At 50.5% G+C, this 20,951-nt stretch overlaps 1 protein-coding gene across 9 annotated transcripts in view; it reads right to left on the reverse strand.

The window, feature by feature from the left end:
• LOC116955617 (syntaxin-binding protein 5-like) overlaps positions 1-20,951 on the reverse strand; it is a 223,376-nt gene that overhangs the window by 72,498 nt on the left and 129,927 nt on the right. For all 9 annotated transcript variants that reach the window (XM_032976777.2, XM_032976783.2, XM_032976776.2 and 6 more), the window contains exons 11-17: positions 17,826-17,898; positions 14,627-14,774; positions 11,683-11,750; positions 9,064-9,104; positions 7,461-7,729; positions 1,261-1,565; positions 342-467 (exon numbers count right to left, since the gene is read on the reverse strand). In XM_032976777.2, the coding sequence (XP_032832668.1) occupies positions 342-467; positions 1,261-1,565; positions 7,461-7,729; positions 9,064-9,104; positions 11,683-11,750; positions 14,627-14,774; positions 17,826-17,898 (1,030 nt within the window). The remainder of the gene's footprint in view (positions 1-341; positions 468-1,260; positions 1,566-7,460; positions 7,730-9,063; positions 9,105-11,682; positions 11,751-14,626; positions 14,775-17,825; positions 17,899-20,951) is intronic.

Raw genomic sequence — 20,951 nt, forward strand, 5'->3', positions numbered from 1 at the left:
GTGCCTGTTATCGACCCTGTTGTGAGACGATTTTAAGGGAGGGGGGGGGGGAAATAATAAATCCAGGCCGGCCTGTTGTGTTTACCCTAAGATTTATTTCACCTCTGCTAAGTGGCCACCGCTGGGAATTCATCGAAAGCAAAGGGAGAGGGAGGAGAAATTTCACAAGGAAAACGCAAAAAAAACCGTGACAAAATTTGATTCTGACAGCGAACCCCTCTTTGTGGCTGCCGTTTTCGATTCTGCCGCGGGATATTACGGAAAAATAACGAGTAAATATTAATATTTGTCATCATTATAATTATGATGACCATCTCTCGATGTCCCCTGGGGGTACTCACAGGCCATAGGCGGAGCTGACCTCCAAGCTGGTGGGCAGCTGCGAGGTCTCCCCGTCGGCCCACACCAGCTGCACGACGAGCTCGGCCTGGTAGCCCGGCGACTGGCGCACGGCCTCGCTCTTCACCCTGGCCAAGAAACGGCGCGCACACGCAGCAGCAGCAGCAGCAACAGCAGCAACAGCAGCAGCAGCAACAGCAACAGCAGCAACAAAACGTGACTCCCGCTTTGGCCAGATTACTCGGCGAGCCTCTCGGTTATTTTGGGGGAGCATGGTCCGAAGAGTGTCTGAAACGCCCACGGACACGTAGAGCGCTCGCGAGAGAGAGAGCGCAGGGACGGGTACACGGATCGCGCGTGCGGTGCCACTTCGTGCTCCGTGGCGAGACAAAGAAGGAACGCTAAAACTGCGCTGCGCTGGCCGGTGACAGCGCACTTCGGAAACGACGGCGACTTGCAAACATCCGGGGGGCGGGGGGCGAGATTGAATTTGCGTGGTGTGCGCGGGCAAGAGGGTTGCTCGGGTTTAGGATACCGGGGTAGGGTGTCGCTTTGCTGGGCATGCATAGGCCTGGGGGGGGGCGAGGGAGTGAGGTGGAGTGTGGTCTATTGGGGGGTGGCAGTAAACCGCCAGATTTTCAGAGAAATGCACACGTGGGGTCAGCTAGAACTTAGCTAAAATATTCTTTTAACAAATGATAGCTCAACAGAGTGGCTGATCGCGTGGAAATGTATCGCAGTCAAGTACTCCATAGTGTGGAGTGGTGGGGGGGGGGGGGGCGGGAAGCGGAGGACCCGGAGACAAATCCACGCGACCGTGGGGAAGAACATGCAACCTCCAAAAAATATACAGCCGTCGTCCGGGTTGGGATTGACCCCACGACCTCCTGCGCACCGGTCCAGGGGGTTAACATCTCGCACCTGAGGGACGGCACCGCCCCGTCGCCAGAGCCTGTGCTGGCGCTGGACGGGTGCCCGCGAGGGTACGGCAGCTGCGATGACGACGCCGGGAGGCCCGGGCCGGGTCCGGACGGCGCCGGGGGGGGCGGAAGCGACGAGGAGGGGAAGGTGGAAGAGGAGGAGGAGGAGGTGGCGGCACCGGAAGCAGCGGCAGCAGCAGAAGTCGTGGACGATGAGGACAACGAGGAGGAGACGGTCGCTATCACCGCGTCAGGATCGGGAGTCTCGGCTCCCTCTGGCTCCGGCTGCATCCTCACCTCCAGCACCTGCAGCCGCCAGGCAGAATGCTTGTTCCTTGTAGGTTGAAAACTCATCGTCTTTGGAACTCCATTATTGTGTTTAGTGTGTTGTTGTCCCCCCGCCCCTCCGATTAGCACGGTTGGCTCCGTACGGTGAGAAATAAGTTCAACGTACATACGCACATACGGTTGAGTATGGGTCTCTGTGGGTCTCTGTGGTTCTTTATGAGTCTCTGGATCTCTGTGAATAAAGAGTCAGTGGCAAATCTCCGCTTGGACGCCACACGATTTTGCGCTCTTTTGTCAAAAATATTGCTATCATATAATTAGCTGTCAAAACGCTTCAGCTTTGTGTGCAAACAAAAAACGCGCAGCTGAAGCACAGCTTCGTGACAACGGCAAATGCCGTTGGGTTGTTACGCGTTGCGATTCTGGTTCAGGCTGCATGCGTACGTAATGAAATGTCCCGTGGTTATCAAAACATTTTATTATTATTTTTTTTTACTACGAGACCTTTGCTTCCGACACCGCCGTAACAAATGTTACAATGCATGGGGAAATTGCTTTCCTTATTTCGCACTGCGATTTGCACGTCCGTAGGCGTGCAGACCTTTTGTCAATCCACTGCTGGATGAGGAACCTCCCCGCGCTGTGCGGGACGTGGGGATTATTGAACCATACTTCACCGCGCTGGTCAATGCGGGTCGTGAAGGCGAACACGATAGACGTCGCTGCATAGCACGGTGCAAAACACGGACATTGATGCACATCCCTACGAATGTCGTTCAAATTCAGGGATTTACTGCCACGTTCAATGGGAGGCATTCCATTTGCACTTCTCTCGACCTTGTGCAGCTTAAGAATTTTCCAGTTTTCGGCAATGGAGCCGTAAGAAAAACTCTAAAATGACGTACTCTTTGGTTCTTTCGGTAAAGTCACGTGGGTATAAAATAAAATAAATCACGACGTTTCGGGCGCAACACAAGCATCCGTCATCAGATGACGTTATCAGCTACCCAGGCTCCCACAAGGCCACGCGGCAGGTCGTGCAGCAGAGTTTGGCGCCGGCTTTCGTAGAGTGATGGCGGTCGTGTCGCTACGGTTCTCTGCGGTGAGTAACGACGTCTTTAAAAACAACGGCGCTGCCGACGCCTCCGCTGAATAAAATCAACACCGAGCCGCCAGAATCAGTGCTGAACGGGACACCCAATACCACGCAACTAGCAGACGTCTCACAGAGGGAATGGGGTTTAACGTGCCTGCTGTAGGGGCTCACGGTTCGGTTTCCAGAAGCCGCCCCGGTTAATACCACAGCGTGTAGCAATTGTAATGCTACTGCTGCTGCGCGCCGTCCACATGCCCCGTGACGTCGTTCAACAAGAGGAACGGGTTGCGTGCCGGCGGTCAGGAACCCAAAATTCGCCAAATTCGAAAATCGCTCAGCAAATGGCTCAATTGGGATTGCACACACAGACAGAGCAGCGATCATCGCTCCGCTGTTGGCACACTAATGCGCCTATTGGCTTTCCCACGCCGATGCTGCACCACAGGATTTGTTTAAGCAAACAAGAGAGAGAGAGAAAAAAAAAACACCCTGGACCGGTTCGATATTCCGGGTCTCGTCAGCAGGGCAGGCTTGTTAAACAAATGCGTCTGGGTGACCAAATGTTATTGGCAAGATCGCTCCGTATAAATTATGAGGGACCCATTCAACCCCCCCCCCAAAAAAAAACTGTACGCAAACTCATGATGCGTTGTATATTGAACCGCACGTATGTTGAACTTATTTCGCACCGTATGTAGCCAACCGTGCTCACCGGAGCAGAATGGGTAAACGTGAACACAAGACTATTTATTCATCCTGGAGGAATCGGATGAGCTATGAAGCTCTTTTTCGCAGATGTCCAGTAGGGGCGGGTAAGAACGTTACAACAACAAACAGTACAAAAACACGACAGTCGAGCAGAGGACAAGAAAGGTTCACAAATCTCCCAACACACAAACACAACACTAAACCATCCCTATCCTACCAGGCCAAAGCCCACGGAGGTATTAGCTTATTTTCCAGAAGCCACCTGGCTTCCACAAATGATAGCTCAACAAAGTGGCCCATCACGTGGACATTTATAGCATGAAGTTGTGTTGCTATTACAGAGACTTGCCCTGGAGAAAACCCAACAAATTGACGAAAAATTTTTTCGCATTTTTTTTAGAGAAAATAAAATTGCTTCATTGTTAATACCACGGGATTCTTTTACCATTAGCGGGACGTGGCGTGCCGCAGCCAGTAGTGTCACACGCGGTTGATGAAGAAGACAGACAGAGAAGGCGCAACATGTTCACATGTCGATCGTCGTGAACTATCCACGACGAGGAAATCACCTCGAGTGGAAGCAAAAAAAAGTGCGGATGTCGAAAACGCCAAGCAAAGGCGGCGGCACAGAGAGAAGGGGGATATCTGAGGGTGCTATTTATGAGCAGCCATCTGCTTCGGGAATTTAAAAAATATATATAAGGATATAAAATGCTTTACAATTTGATAACGCTCCCCCATTCCATCTGAAGGCCTGGAACTTGGCCCCAGGGCCACAAGGCCTCAGCTGCGGTTTTTCGCTGAAAATTAATGCAGTCCTTATGAACAGATGATGAACACATTACGGGAGCTCATATTGCGTGGGTCGCAATCTCCTATAACCGTTCACTTATTAAGTTTTAAAACGTTGGTGGCTCGAAATGAGATTTAATTGACTGATCGATTTAATTGATTGGTGTTGATTTTATTGATTGCTGTGGAGTATTTTTAGCCCACTAGCCAGAGGAAAATCATGTTTTTTGCATCTGGTTGAACAGCTCATTGACTTGATGGATTCATTTAATCGACTGATGGCTCTCGTATTTCCAATCTGCACGTCCGATGGAGCCTCCGAACGTGCCTCTGTCTGGTTGTGAAGTTAATTGATGCACAGATTGATTGATCGACTGCAGTGATGGGTGGTTGAGCAATTTTCAACCTGTGGAAATGAAGGACGCATTATCATACTAATGTGACAGTGAAATTTCACTGGTCGATGGATCCACGTCATTGATTTAATTGTCACCAGTCATTTGAACCTCGTTGTCGTGGTGGTGGCACATCAACCTTGTTATGACTTGGGTCTACACTGAACGAGAGACATTTTTTAAAGTCTTAATCGGCTCTCACACGGTTTGAAATTAAGGACCAGCAGACTGCCTGCATCACCAGTTCCGAAATGCACTGTCCAGACCAGAGACTGGATTCACTCGGCTCAAACAGAAGGTCCCACTGAGACACAGAATTACAAAAACAGGATTCAAAAAAATTACTGCAGCTATAGCAGCAACAGCAGCTACAACAGCAGCAGTAACTACAGCAGCAGTAGCCACAATAGCTACAGCAGCAGCTGCAGCAGCAGCTATAGCAACATCATCTACAGCAGTAACTACAGCAGTTGCGATAGGAGCTACAGAGGCAGCAGCTTCAGCAGTAGCTACAGCAGCAGCTACAGCACCTAGAGCAGTAGCTACAGCAGCAGCAGCAGCACCTACATCAGTAGCTACAGCACCTACAGCAGTAGCTACAGCAGCAGCACCTACAGCAGTAGCTACAGCAGCAGCACCTACATCAGTAGCTACAGCACCTACAGCAGTAGCTACAGCAGCTACAGCAGTGGCTACAGCAGCTACAGCAGTAGCTACAGCAGCACCTACAATGGCTACAGCAGCAGCTACAGCAGTAGCTACAGGGGCTTCAGCAGTAGCTACAGCAGCAGTAGCTACAGCAGCACCTACAATGGCTACAGCAGTAGCTACAGCAGCAGCAGCTACAACAGTAGCTACAGCAGCAGCTACAATGGCTACAGCAGTAACTACAGCAGCAGTAGCTACAGCAGCACCTACAATGGCTACAGCAGTAGCTACAGCAGCAGCTACAGCAGTAACTACAGCAGCACCTACAGCAGTAGCTACAGCAGCTACAGCAGTGGCTACAGCAGCTACAGCAGTAGCTACAGCAGCACCTACAATGGCTACAGCAGCAGCTACAGCAGTAGCTACAGGGGCTTCAGCAGTAGCTACAGCAGCAGTAGCTACAGCAGCACCTACAATGGCTACAGCAGTAGCTACAGCAGCAGCAGCTACAGCAGTAGCTACAGCAGCAGCTACAATGGCTACAGCAGTAACTACAGCAGCAGTAGCTACAGCAGCACCTACAATGGCTACAGCAGTAGCTACAGCAGCACCTACAGCAGTAGCTACAGCAGTAACTACAGCAGAAGCTACAGCAGCACCTACAATGGCTACAGCAGTAGCTACAGCAGTTGCTACAATGGCTACTGCTGTAACAGCAGTAGCTACAGCAGTTGCTACAATGGCTACAGCAGTAGCTACAGCAGTAACTACAGCAGTGGCAACATCAGCTTCAGCAGTTGCTACATCAGGGACTACAGCAGCTTCAGCAGTAGCTACAGCAGTTACTGCGGTAGCTACAGCAGTAGCTACAGCAGCAGCTACAGCAGTAGCTACAGCAGTGGCTACATCAGCTTCAGCAGTAGCTACAGCAGGGACTACAGCAGCTTCAGCAGTAGCTACAGCAGTTACTGCGGTAGCTACAGCAGCAGTAAAGCACAGAGCTGAGCTTCTCGTGTGCTGTCACTTTCCCACCCTCGGCTGTGGCGCTGCTCTTTGCACGCACGGGGGACCGCACCGTGCCCCCTTGATGCGGCCTCGGCTCTTTCACTCGGCTCGCTCAGCCGGGCAACGCCGTTGACTCTAAATCGGAGGGCTCGGCAAAGTGAGTTGGAGATGATTTCACGGACACCGCTTCAAAGTACTGTCAACGCCGTTCGCTTGAACCGATACCCACGTTCTGAGATATTCGTTCAAGGGAATGTCACGAGTTTTTGTTTGTTTTTGTTTATACATACGTCTCAACATTCAAGCTTCTGTGTGCTCGCCTTGAACGTGAAACCGGGCGACAGCTTTCAATCACTCTAAAATATATATCTACAAGTGTCATGTAAATCGTCGGCCCAACAGCATCCATCATACAGCGGCACCATATTTAGAATGTTACCCACGTAGGCCGTCCTTCAAGTCGGCCGTACGGATGACATTGGGAGGGTGCCGGATCTGGGCGGTGGATGGTTGGTGCACAGTCCACCTGGACTCATATTCGTGCAAGAGAATGTCATCAGTTCATAATTTTTTTTTTTATATGTCTCAACGTTTCCGCTTCTGTGTGCTCCCCCTAAATGTGAAACCTGGGTGTGGGAGGGGGGGCGCACATTCCATCACTGGACAGATTCACCGTGCGGATGCCATGAATAATTCAGCAAAGTGCTCAACACTCGCAGTCTTTTTTGTTCACGGACACCGAGACATTTGTCCGGGTGGAATATTTTGCAGGGGGGGGGGGGGGGGGGTAGGAAAGCAAGAGATGCACGTGCTTACCAGTGCCGGATTAAGCTAGCGCGGGGCCTGTAGCCGATGTTATAAAGGGGCCCTAAATTCAAAAACACAAATTTTTTACTTGCATAGTAAAGTAATCGTATCTTTTCACTTGCTATACAGCCAGATAATACGACAAATCGGTAACCTGAAACACCCCGTCGTTCATGAAAGTTGAAGGCGGCATAGTACTATAGTAGTAGAGCAAGTGCAGAATCACTGAAACGAAATTGATAGCTTGAAAGCATTTAACGTGGGCCGCATGAAAGTGCGGGGCCCGTAGCATCATATGCAGCAGCTACTACATATGCAACTACATATGTAGTAGCTACTTGTGCTACCAAGATAATCCGGCACTGGCGCTGACACTCACGTGGAACCCGTGGGCACGGCGTCTCATCAAGGGGGCCCAAACGAGTTCAGCGGCGTGCGAGCGCGAGCGCGAGTCTCTCGTACCGCAATCTCGCCGACGGCCTCCTGACGGCTGAATCGATAGAAGACGACGTGGGACGACGCGCCGGCGACGCACAGCATCCGGCTCTCGGGGCACCAGGCCAGCAGCTGGACAGCGAACGGGTCCTCGGGCTCGTCCACCGTCACCGCCGCCGGGGCAGGCGAAGGCACGATGCCGCCACCCTTGCCGACGTCACGAACTGCGACCCCGGCTGCCACGGGTCGTTCAAAAATCTTGGCCGTGCGGAGCTTGTACAGCAGCTGCAGGGTGACTGGGGGGGGGGGGGCGGCAGAGGGGGGGGGGGCACACGGGGATAAGCGCGAGAGGCTCGGTTAATACGCGGGTGCTGGGCGTTCGAGTCCGAGCGACGACGGGTTCCGCATCGCTTGCTGTCGACGGGCCGTCATCCTCATGCGGACCCACTCGCTGGAGGATGTCTGTGAGTCGTCCGCCTGTCTGTGACTCGCTGTAGGATGTCTGTGAGTCGTCCACCTGTCTGTGACTCGCTGGAGGATGTCTGTGAGTAGTCCACCTGTCTGTGACTCGCTGGAGGATGTCTGTGAGTCGTCCACCTGTCTGTGACTCACTGGAGGATGTCTGTGAGTCGTCCACCTGTCTGTGACTCGCTGGAGGATGTCTGTGAGTAGTCCACCTGTCTGTGACTCGCTGGAGGATGTCTGTGAGTCGTCCACCTGTCTGTGACTCACTGGAGGATGTCTGTGAGTCGTCCACCTGTCTGTGACTCGCTGGAGGATGTCTGTGAGTCGTCCACCTGTCTGTGACTCACTGGAGGATGTCTGTGAGTCGTCCACCTGTCTGTGACTCGCTGGAGGATGTCTGTGAGTAGTCCACCTGTCTGTGACTCGCTGGAGGATGTCTGTGAGTCGTCCACCTGTCTGTGACTCACTGGAGGATGTCTGTGAGTCGTCCACCTGTCTGTGACTCGCTGGAGGATGTCTGTGAGTCGTCCACCTGTCTGTGACTCACTGGAGGATGTCTGTGAGTCGTCCACCTGTCTGTGACTCGCTGGAGGATGTCTGTGAGTAGTCCACCTGTCTGTGACTCGCTGGAGGATGTCTGTGAGTCGTCCACCTGTCTGTGACTCACTGGAGGATGTCTGTGAGTCGTCCACCTGTCTGTGACTCGCTGGAGGATGTCTGTGAGTCGTCCGCCTGTCTGTGACTCGCTGGAGGATGTATGTGAGTCGTCCGCCTGTCTCTGACTCACAGGAGGATGTCTGTGAGTCGTCCGCCTGTCTGTGACTCACTGGAGGATGTCTGTGAGTCGTCCGCCTGTCTCTGACTCACTGGAGGATGTCTGTGAGTCGTCCGCCTGTCTGTGACTCGCTATAGGATGTCTGTGAGTCGTCCGCCTGTCTGTGACTCACTGGAGGATGTCTGTGAGTCGTCCGCCTGTCTGTGACTCACTGGAGGATGTCTGTGAGTCGTCCGCCTGTCTGTGACTCACTGGAGGATGTCTGTGAGTCGTCCGCCTGTCTCTGACTCACTGGAGGATGTCTATGAGTCGTGCACCTCTCTTTAACTCGCCACTGCATAGAGAGAGAGAGATGGGGGGGGGTTGTGTGGCACGAGATGCAACACTTACTGGCGGAAGCATCCCAGAACTTGAGGGAGCCATCCGCGTGCCTAGGATTGAGCGGGGGGGGGGGGAGGGGGCGGGGAGATAAATAAATAAAAGTGTGAATCTCTCTCCGCTCAGTAACCTTGGCCGCTCAGTAACGGGGAAGGGGGCAGTGGGCCACGCGGCGAGAGGCGCCGCCGGTTGACCCTCGCCGCTCGAGCAGCGCCACATCCCTCGCTACGTCCGTTTGTCTTCTGGAAACGTCACTGTCACCTTTGCGTCGAATATTTTCAATATACATGATGTGTTTTGTTTACACCGCTCTGTCAATACGTCCGTGGGCAGAAGGGCAACCTACGCGCTCCAGAGATCGTGGTGGGGTGGTGGTGGGGTGGTGGTGGGGTGGCGGTGGGGTGTTGGTGGTGGTGGGGTGGTGGTGGGGTGGTGGGGGGGTGGTGGTGGGGTGGTGGGGGGGTGGAGGGGGGGTGGTGGTGGGGTGTTGGTGGAGGGGGGGGGTTGGTGGTGGGGTGCTGGGGGGGGGGGTGCTGGGGCAGTCGTTCGACCGTAAACACAGCAGCGCACCCACCGCTCAACGCTGCAATATGACGAGCAAATATTTGGAACTGACGTTATATTACCTGAATGTCGGAATATCGACAAATTCAGGCAAAGCAATTCTTTGGATGATACCGCTTTTGCCAGTTGGTGCACAAGGAAAAAAAAGCCCTCAACGCATTCGTCAATGACGTAGCGCGTGTGCTCTGAACAAGGGACATGAATAAATTGCTTCTAGGGTGACATTTTCGACGAATGTGTGGCGTTTTAGTCCCGTGTAAGTTGAGAAACCAAATTGAAACGAAGAATAGTTGTACAAGAGCTCTCAGCATTGTCCAGACTACCAGCTCAAATGAACTGAATGTCCGAGTCAAGGCTAAGAGCTTTTCCATGTGAAATACTGCATCCTTTGTTCCCAGCATGCGAAATTGTTTTCTGCTGTGATGGGTTTTCTGTGTCACGTACATATTTGACACGAATGTGAAATTCAACAACATTAATCATGCCAGCAATTTGAAAAAAACAGACCGGTCATTAATTGCTAATTGGAAAGGTGAATACACACAGAAGCCGAAAGGGGGGGGGGGGGGGGTCCTGATCAACACTTGAAGGTAACGAAAGGGAAGGAATGACCTTCAATCAGGAGTTTCAAACAAACTCGCTCAGCTGCATTTAAAGCGCACAGCCCTTTGTGCTTTCTGCAACAACAAAAAATCCATTCTGGTCCTGACATCTAAGGTCTCCATCAAAATAAATTCCAGCAAATTTGACCGACTGAAAGCAGCGGCAGCCATGCAGTGATAGACAACTGTGGACTGGATTCATTGTCATCAGCACAGCCACCAACGCCTTCCCCGAGAAACTATACCCGTGGAGTCCCAACTTCGCCCACCATGGGACCCATGACCTTCGCTCGTGCCAACAGTAATCAAATCTCTGAAGAGCAAGCAAACCCATAATCGTAACAGAGAAGTAGTGCTGGCCGGAAAACCATAAGTTTCAAACAACAACAACAACAACGCAGAGAGACATTTAAATAGCACACAGTCCCTATGAGTTATGCAAAAACAACGATCCACATTTGCTGAAAAAATGCATTGTGGTCTTTTTGTCTTAGGTCGCCTTGAAAATGTATTTGAGCCAAAGTGACCAACTGACTTTACGTGACAGTAGCAGCAGCTTTGCGGAGATATCACGACGGCGATATCACGACGGTGATATCACGACGGCGATATCACGACGGAGATATCATGACGGCGATATCACGACGGTGATATCACGACGGCGATATCACGATGGCGATATCACGACGGAGATATTACGACGGCGATATCACGACGGAGATATCACGATGGCGATATCACGACGGTGATATCATGACGGCGATATCACGATGGCGATATCACGACGGTGATATCACGACGGCGATATCACGACGGAGATATCACGACGGCGATATCACGACGGAGATATCACGACGGCGATATCACGACGGCGATATCACGACGGAGATATCACGACGGCGATATCACGACGGCGATATCACCACGGCGATATCACGACGGCGATATCACGACGGCGATATCACGACGGCGATATCACCACGGCGATATCACCACGGCGATATTACCACGGCCATATCACGACAGTGATATCACGACGGCGATTTCGCGACTGGACCTCACGGGCAGTTGAGCGGGGTTCGTGTCTGCGAACTTAAAAACTCTACAAACTATTTTTATTTTCGCAGGTAAGGCCCACCGGAGCTATATGGCTCTTTTCAGAAGTGAGCTGGCTATCAAAATGATAGCTCAACGAAGTGACTCATCCTCACGTGGATATTTATAAACGCTTTTTTTAAATATGGAGGGAAAAACCGGAGGACCCGCAGAAAAATCCACGCGACCACAGGGAGAACGCACAAACTCCAAACATACAACAGGCGTCAGGGTCGGGATCGAACCCACGACCTCCTGTATACCAGGCGAGGTAGTTAACAGCTATCTACCGTGGCGCCCAAGAAAGGAGTGAGAGGAGGAGGAGGAAGAGGAGGAGGAGGAGTAGGAAAGAGGGGGCCCGCGCACTCACCCTGTGATGATCACCTCTGGGTAGCTCTGGTTGCCGATGTCCCAGCTGCCGCCACTAATGGGCCACTCCTAAAGCAGGGGGCAGGGTGACCCGTTGGCCTCATTCGGCTCGCGGACGAGGGAGCATTCGGAGCGTGCACACGAATCAGCTCCCAGGGAGGGGGGCGGGGGGGGGGAGATTCTCCGTCGCAGTGGGGATTAAGTTTGGGGAAAGTCACTAAAAGAAAAACATTCGTATCTTTAAAAAAAACATAATCGTAATAATGCATTTGTTTCACTAATTTTAATGCATTTTTTTTGCGTACAGTTATTTAACATGCAAATCCATGATCCCTTCTATTTGACATTCATTACCACAAAGCAGTGTCGATGTTTACGCTCGCTAATTAATATTGACTTGCCTCGGCATGTGGTTTACTGAAGCAGCACCAGTGTGCGTTTGATGTCGTTTAGAATCTTGTGTTAGTTGATTTATCACCTCCAATAACCCCACTGAAACAGCCGGTCAGACGTTCCCACGTGCTCTGCGTGTCAAAATAAGGTTCGTCGCGTGACAGTCAAATTGTTATTCTCAGCGCTGGCATTTTAGCCAAACGAAGAGCCGAGTTTAGTCAAATTAAGAGCAGATTTCAAACGTGATGCCGTATTTGTTGTTGTTGTGCAAGTCACTTGTGACCACGCTGAGACCGCCAACTCGTAGCTACACTGGAGAGCCCCAATTAATGACAGGCAGCTGCAAGGAATTGAAGCCAGGATCTCAGCGGTGCAGTCTCAGGTGCAATGACCTTTGAGTCCATGAGCCCAGACCAGATATTTCACTAGCTGGTGCCACCCTAGGTGGCATAACTTTACTCGTTCAAATGACTTTACGTGGCTAATAACAGTGAAATTATGTGGCAACCATTTGAAACGAGTGGGTAATCACGTAGATAACTCGTAATAATAGCCACCTAAATACAGTGAGGGAAACAAGTATTTGATTTATCATGTTTGACAAATTTGAACTTTGCAGTTTGTCCTTTGTTGCAAAGTTTGATTAAATTTCATAAGCAAAAATGAAGTCCAAGTAACTAATTGCCAATGCATGTTATATACATTGAGGGAAAAAAGTATTTGATCCCCTGCTGATTTTGTACGTTTGCCCACTGACGAAGAAATGATCAGTCTATAATTTTAATGGTAGGTATATTTGAACAGTGAGAGACAGAATAACAACAACAAATATCCAGAAAAACGCATGTCAAAAATGTTATAAATTGATTTGCTTTTTAATGAGGGAAATAAGTATTTGACCCCCTCTCAATCAAAAAGATTTCTGGCTCCCAGGTGTCATATATACAGGTAACGAGCTGAGATTAGAAGCACACTCTTAAAGGGAGTGCTCCTAATCTCAGCTTGTTACCTGTATAAACGGCATCTGTCCACAGAAGCAATCAATCTATCAGATTCCAAACTCTCCACCATGGCCAAGACCAAAGAGCTCTCCAAGGATGGCAGGGACAAGATTGAGACCTACACACAAGGCTGGAATGGGCTACAAGACCATTGCCAAGCAGCTTGGTGAGAAGGTGACAACAGCTGGTGCGATTATTCGCAAATGGAAGAAACACAAAATAACTGTCAATCTCCCTCGGCCTGGGGCTCCATGCAAGATCTCACCTCGTGCAGTTGCAATGATCATGGGAACGGGGAGGAATCAGCCCAGAACTACACGGGAGGATCTTGTCAATGATCTCAAGGCAGCTGGGACCATAGCCACCAAGAAAACAATTGGTAACACACTATGCCGTGAAGGACTGAAATCCTGCAGCGTCTGCAAGGTCACCCTGCTCAAGAAAGCACATATACATGCCCGTCTGAAGTTTGCCAATGAACATCTGAATGATTCAGAGGACAACTGGGTGAAAGTGTTGTGGTCAGATGAGACCAAAATGGAGCTCTTTGGCATCAACTCAACTCGCCGTGTTTGGAGGAGGAATGCTGCTTATGACCCCAAGAACACCATCCCCACCATCAAACATGGAGGTGGAAATATTATGCTTTGGGGGTGTTTTTCTGCTAAGGGGACAGGACAACTTCACCGCATCAAAGGGACGATGGACGGGGCCATGTACCGTCAAATCTTGGGTGAGAACCTCCTTCCCTCAGCCAGGGCATTGAAATGGGTCGTGGATGGATATTCCAGCATGACAACGACCCAAAACACACGGCCAAGGCAACAAAGGAGTGGCTCAAGAAGAAGCACATCAAGGTCCTGGAGTGGCCTAGCCAGTCTCCAGACCTTAATCGCATAGACAATCTGTAGAGGGAGCTGAAGGTTCGAGTTGCCAAACGTCAGCCTCGAAACCTTAATGACTTGTAGAAGACCTGCAAAGAGGAGTGGGACAAAATCCCTCCTGACATGTGTGCAAACCTGGTGGCCAACCACAAGAAACGTCTGACCACTGTAATTGCCAACAAGGGTGTTGCCACCTAGTACTAAGTCATGTTTTGCAGAGGGGTCAAATACTTATTTCCCTCATTAAAATGCAAATCAATTTATAACATTTTTGACATGCGTTTTTCTGGATTTTGTTGTTGTTATTCTGTCTCTCACTGTTCAAATAAACCTACCATTAAAATTATAGACTGATGATTTCTTTGTCAGTGGGCAAATGTACAAAATCAGCAGGGGATCAAATACTTTTTTTTCCCTCACTGTACATGGGCAGGAATAAAGTTTAGCCAACTGGGGTGATATCCAACTGGGGTGATATCCAACTGGGGTGATATCCAATTCTGCTCTGGCCCATAGGCTATTTGGACCATCCGGGCCACTTTTCTCAGAAACGAATTTTTAAACGTCGACGTCACCACCGCCGCATGCGCACTTTGGTGCACGCCAAAGCAGGCAGGCAGGAATTTCCGCCAGAAAACTTTGCTTCTGATGTAGTACGAAGAGAGACCTGTTTGCTGAAGCCCTGCTTCTTCTGACGGGCTCCTACAGAATACAGCGCCGGGATGATTTCCACCGAGCAGTCGGCAAAATACTCGCAGAACGTGACGGGTGAGTCGTGGATGTCCATCGCGTAGGGGTTTTCAAAGATTGGGTAGCTGCAACCGACGGGAATGCAAGCGTTAGGCACCTCAAGAAACTCCAAACAATTGCCAAACCATGGTCACCCACATCGTCCACAGAGACTGTGATCCTCGTCTAGATTTTCTCACCTCTCTCCACTCCCTACTCCACTGGCTTCCCTCCATCACCAGCAGGGTCAGCTACAACATCTCCTGTCTCCACTTCCTCCTCCACTGGCTTCCCACCATCACCAGCAGGGCCAGCTACAACATCTCCTGCCTCCACTTCCTCCTCCACTGGCTTCCCACCATCATCAGCAGGGCCAGCTACAACATCTCCTGTCTCCACTTCCTCCTCCACTGGCTTCCCACCATCATCAGCAGGGCCAGCTACAACATCTCCTGTCTCCACTTCCTCCTCCACTCGCTTCCCACCATCACCAGCAGGGTCAGCTACAATATCTCCTGTCTCCACTTCCTCCTCCACTGGCTTCCCACCATCACCAGCAGGGCCAGCTACAACATCTCCTGTCTCCACTTCCTCCTCCACTCGCTTCCCACCATCACCAGCAGGGTCAGCTACAACATCTCCTGCCTCCACTTCCTCCTCCACTGGCTTCCCACCATCACCAGCAGGGTCAGCTACAACATCTCCTGTCTCCACTTCCTCCTCCACTGGCTTCCCACCATCATCAGCAGGGCCAGCTACAACATCTCCTGTCTCCACTTCCTCCTCCACTGGCTTCCCACCATCACCAGCAGGGTCAGCTACAACATCTCCTGTCTCCACTTCCTCCTCCACTCGCTTCCCACCATCATCAGCAGGGCCAGCTACAACATCTCCTGTCTCCACTTCCTCCTCCACTGGCTTCCCTCCATCACCAGCAGGGTCAGCTACAACATCTCCTGCCTCCACTTCCTCCTCCACTGGCTTCCCTCCATCACCAGCAGGGTCAGCTACAACATCTCCTGTCTCCACTTCCTCCTCCACTGGCTTCCCACCATCACCAGCAGGGTCAGCTACAACATCTCCTGTCTCCACTTCCTCCTCCACTCGCTTCCCTCCATCACCAGCAGGGTCAGCTACAATATCTCCTGTCTCCACTTCCTCCTCCACTGGCTTCCCACCATCACCAGCAGGGTCAGCTACAAGACCTCCTGCCTCCACTTCCTCCTCCACTCGCTTCCCACCATCACCAGCAGGGTCAGCTACAACATCTCCTGCCTCCACTTCCTCCTCCACTGGCTTCCCACCATCACCAGCAGGGTCAGCTACAACATCTCCTGTCTCCACTTCCTCCTCCACTCGCTTCCCACCATCACCAGCAGGGTCAGCTACAACATCTCCTGTCTCCACTTCCTCCTCCACTGGCTTCCCTCCATCACCAGCAGGGTCAGCTACAACATCTCCTGTCTCCACTTCCTCCTCCACTGGCTTCCCTCCATCACCAGCAGGGTCAGCTACAACATCTCCTGCCTCCACTTCCTCCTCCACTGGCTTCCCACCATCACCAGCAGGGCCAGCTACAACATCTCCTGCCTCCACTTCCTCCTCCACTGGCTTCCCACCATCACCAGCAGGGTCAGCTACAACATCTCCTGCCTCCACTTCCTCCTCCACTGGCTTCCCACCATCACCAGCAGGGTCAGCTACAAGACCTCCTGCCGCCCGTGCCACCACTGCGCCTCTATGTTCAGTCATTCAGCGTGTCTCACTCCACTCTCACGTCAGCGAGATCTGACGAGATTTGGTGCATTCTGGGTAATTTGGCCTAATGTTTACATCACATCATGTATGAATAATAAACGCTCTTTGACATTTTAATAGCAAACTATTCAAGATTCATTTCAGGTCACTACAGACACAACCGAGGGTAAACGTCTGGCCTACAGCCAAGCCCGTCAGCAGCTCCTCCAAAATGAGGCAAAGAGCCAGTGAGGTCTGAAGGTCAAAGGTCATATCATCTCTCCTGACTCCACTTTCAGTTACATTACTCTGCAGTCTCCAATACCAGCATGTTATCGAACAAATGACAGCGACTCCGACACATTCATCAATAGCATCCTGGTCCTCAAGGGATGTAAATATATATGCGAGGCCAGACTTTGGGCAAATTGGTCTTTATCCGTAACGCCTTCAAAAAGGGTGTAATAATATTTAGCATCACAAGAATCAGACAATTTACGCACGCTAAGTGAATGTGTAACGTAAACTGGCATTGGCAAAGCATCCCAATGCTGAAGGAATTAGCTGAGATTTATTCAAATTGGATTACACACAGTACAAGCAGCTGCATCAGCAACATTGCCCGCTGCTGCTCAGAACAATTTGGCAGGACTGTCCTGGGAGCACAAACCTCGGTGGCCTCGATGAGTAATAATTATAATAGTAATGGTACGCAAGCATGGATTGTGAACGTTATTTAAAACCAGGCAAGAGCTCCCACGTGGATATTCTCCAGTTTCCTTCCACATGTAAGGACTCATTGACTGAAAACATCTCGATAGATAGAACACTGCAGAGCTTTGGCAATTGTTGGTAGCACTGGCTCGCCACCCGGCTGCTGCCGTCCTGCTCGTCTGTGATTCCTCACCGATTGTGAGATATCATTTGCATGAACGGTGACGCTACGTAAAGCTAAACATTATGATACTGCATCCAGCCAAAAAAGCCACTCAATTAATTGCACAAAATGTCCCCGCATACTTCTGACGCAACGTGTAAATACTTCGGACGCAACGCATCAGCAGAAAAAAACTCTGGATCGGTTTCGGCATGCAGTGTCTCATCAGCAGAGTCACGCTCGCTTGAATCACCGCTGGTGAACTCTCTTTCTTACAGGCCCAGGACCCTCTATTTGCACTATGTGGGTCCCAGTTGAACACGAAATGGTATCATACAAAACCTCAAAATAATCATGAGCCTCACTGTGAGAAATAAAAATGAGCAGACAATGACTTTTTTAACATATTGTCCGCTTTTTTTCACTTATTTATCTATCTATCCATTTATTAATATTCACAACGACGCTCGAGATTGCTTCAAATTCGGTGGGCCGCGCGGTGTTTCAGTGGCACATCTCTCACCCGCTTTGCGTGAGGTCAACCACCACCATGTCCTTTTCAAGCAACACGACCACCGCGTAAGGGTCTTGGAAATCTGAATGACAACACGACAACAACAACAACAACGATGACGACAGTGACAACCATAACACGATCATGTTCTCCTTTACCCAGCCAAGACTGGCCTCGGGTGATCTCTTTTGCAGAAGTTCAATTAAACCTGTTGAAATATATCATGATCATCAATCAATCAGAAATTACCAGTCCAACGCAGGATGAAGGCATCCACCAAAGCCATCGCCGTCCTGTGATGTAGCAATTCGGCTGATTTTATCTTCTATCATACATCCCTTCATCGCAATCTCCAGCCTGCCTCGTCAATGTCAAGCCGCGAGTCTCTCTGAGCCGGACACGGGGGGCGGACGTCGCTTCTACCGCACCTCCAGTCGCCTGGAATTCATTCCCTCGATCGACTGATGCCCGTAGACTCACACAGAGACCCGTAGACTCACATAGAGACCGACAGACTCACACATAGACCCGTAGACTCACATAGAGACCCGTAAACTAACAAAGAGACCCATAGACTTGCACAGATACCCGTAGACTCACATAGTAAAATATAATTTATCTAGATGTCATTGCACAGTCCAGGTGGACTCCTCTCCTCTATCCACCACCCAGATCCGGCACCCTCCCAATGTCATCCGTACGGCCGACTTGAAGAACGGCCTACGTGGATAACATTTTAAATATGGTGCCGCTGTATAATGGACGCTGTTGGGCCGATGATTTACGTGACACTGGTGGATATTTTTTTTCAGAGTGATGGAAAGCTGTCCCCCGGTTTCAGGTTCAGGGCGAGCACACAAGCTTGAACGTTGAGACGTATGTATAAACAAAAGATTAACTCGTGACATTCCTTAAAAATAGGTTTTAACCTTTCTGGCAATAAAACAGTTGTGCTAAATTGTTAAAACACCAAACTGAAACCTTTTGCAAGGCATCATGTCTGCATTAACTACATATACTGCAGACATATAATGCAGACATTATTCCTTGCAAAAGGTTTCAGTATGGTGTTTTAACATCTTCACACCTGTTTCATTGCCAGAAAGGGTCAAACCTATTTTTAGATTTAGATACTGACAAGGGAGGTCCCGTGATCGTGACATTCCTTTGAACGAATATCTCAGAACGTGGGTATCGGTTCAAGCGAACGGCGTTGACAGTACTTTGAGGCGGTGTCCGTGAAATAAACTCCAACTCACTTTGCCGAGCCCTCCGAATAAGAGTCAACGGCGTTGCCCGGCTGAGCGAGCCGAGTGAAAGAGCCGAGGCCGCATCAAGGGGGCACGGTGCCGTCCCCCGTGCGTGCAAAGAGCAGCGCCACAGCCGAGGGTGGGAAAGTGACAGCACATGAGAAGCTCAGCTCTGTGCTTTACTGCTGCTGTAGCTACCGCAGTAACTGCTGTAGCTACTGCTGAAGCTGCTGTAGTCCCTGCTGTAGCTACTGCTGAAGCTGATGTAGCCACTGCTGTAGCTACTGCTGTAGCCATTGTAGCAACTGCTGTAGCTACTGCTGTAGCTGCTGCTGTAGCTACTGCTGTAGCTACCGCAGTAACTGCTGTAGCTACTGCTGAAGCTGCTGTAGTCCCTGATGTAGCAACTGCTGAAGCTGATGTAGCCACTGCTGTAGCTACTGCTGTAGCTGCTGCTGCTGCTGTAGCTACTGCTGTAGCCATTGTAGGTGCTGCTGTAGCTATTACTTGTGTAGCTACTGCTGAAGCTGCTGTAGCTGCTGCTGTAGCTGCTCCTGTAGCTACTGCTGTAGCTGCTGCTCTAGCTACGGCTCCTGCTCTAGCTGCTGCTGTAGCCGCTGCTGCTGATGTAGCTGCGGTGAATATGTTGACTGCCGTGGCACTGACTGTTTGGACAGAGTGGACCAGGCTCTGGTCTGAACATTGTGTCTTACAACTGGTGATGCAGGCAGTCAGTCGCCCCATAAATAAAAACCAGGTGAGGGCCGACTAATACGTTAAAAATGTCTCTTGCTCTGGGGAGACCCAAGTCATAGCAAGGTTGATGTGCCACCAACGAGGTTCAAATGACTCGTGACAATTAAATCCGTGACATTAATCCATCGATCGGTGCAATTTACAGCCGCACGCTTCCTTCATTTCCACAAGTTGACAACGCTCGACCGGCCGTTAATGCGGTCGATCAATCAGTCCTGCGCATCAATTACCTCTGCGACCTGAGAGCGCACGTCAGAGGGCTCCGTTCGACGCGCCGGATTGAACGTGCCGGGCCGCCAAACTCGACGGAGCGAATCCATCAAGTCAATGAAACGACTTAACCGGGATGCGCGAGCGGAAAACAAAATAAAAGCCCGCCGCTTCCTTGGGGCTCCGCGAGCGCGGTGGCTATGTTGCTGGGAGGGCGCCCGCCATGGAGGCCTCTCAACGATCTTACATTGACATGCTAATTTTTACCGGGCAGCCCTTTGATTGGTGGGAAACCCCACCACCGTCGCGGTCGCTGCCCACCACCTACATTAGGCTGCTGACATTTGGGCTCTACGCCCATTTCAAACAGTCATAAACAGCTTACCTTTAGAAGCTAACCCCCTCGTCCTGATGACGAACGCTTGTGTTGCGATCGAAACGTCGTAGTTTTTGCTATTTTCTTGTTATTTTCTTTGAACCTTTCTACCTGATTTTTTTATAATGAAATAACTTTTTTAATTTTAAACAATGTTCCATGGGATACCTTTTCAGCAATTAAACAGGAGTTGTGTTAAGATGTTCAAACACCAAAATAGAAACATCTTTGCAAGGCGCCATGTCTGCATTAACAACACGCGGCACTTGTGGGAAAAGACATGCAAACAACCACGCTCTGCTAATTAATATTTGATGCATTATCTTTGAAACTGATTGGACTACACCAGAGACAGCAGCCTTCTTTACGGCCTTATCTCACTACCAGTGTCAGACCAGAAGAAGCCAAAAGGCGAACAGTACAAAGACAATGCCAGTATCAGAGCATTTATAGCGCAGTTATATCTATGGGACCTGTTTGCCAGTATATAAATGAAGAATAATAAGAATAGGTTGTACCCTTTCTTGCAATAGATATAGCGCA

This window comes from Petromyzon marinus, chromosome 60, assembly GCF_048934315.1.
Source record: "Petromyzon marinus isolate PM22_M1 ecotype Great Lakes invasive population chromosome 60, UKy_Petmar_22M1.pri1.0, whole genome shotgun sequence".
Lineage (NCBI taxonomy): Eukaryota > Metazoa > Chordata > Hyperoartia > Petromyzontiformes > Petromyzontidae > Petromyzon > Petromyzon marinus.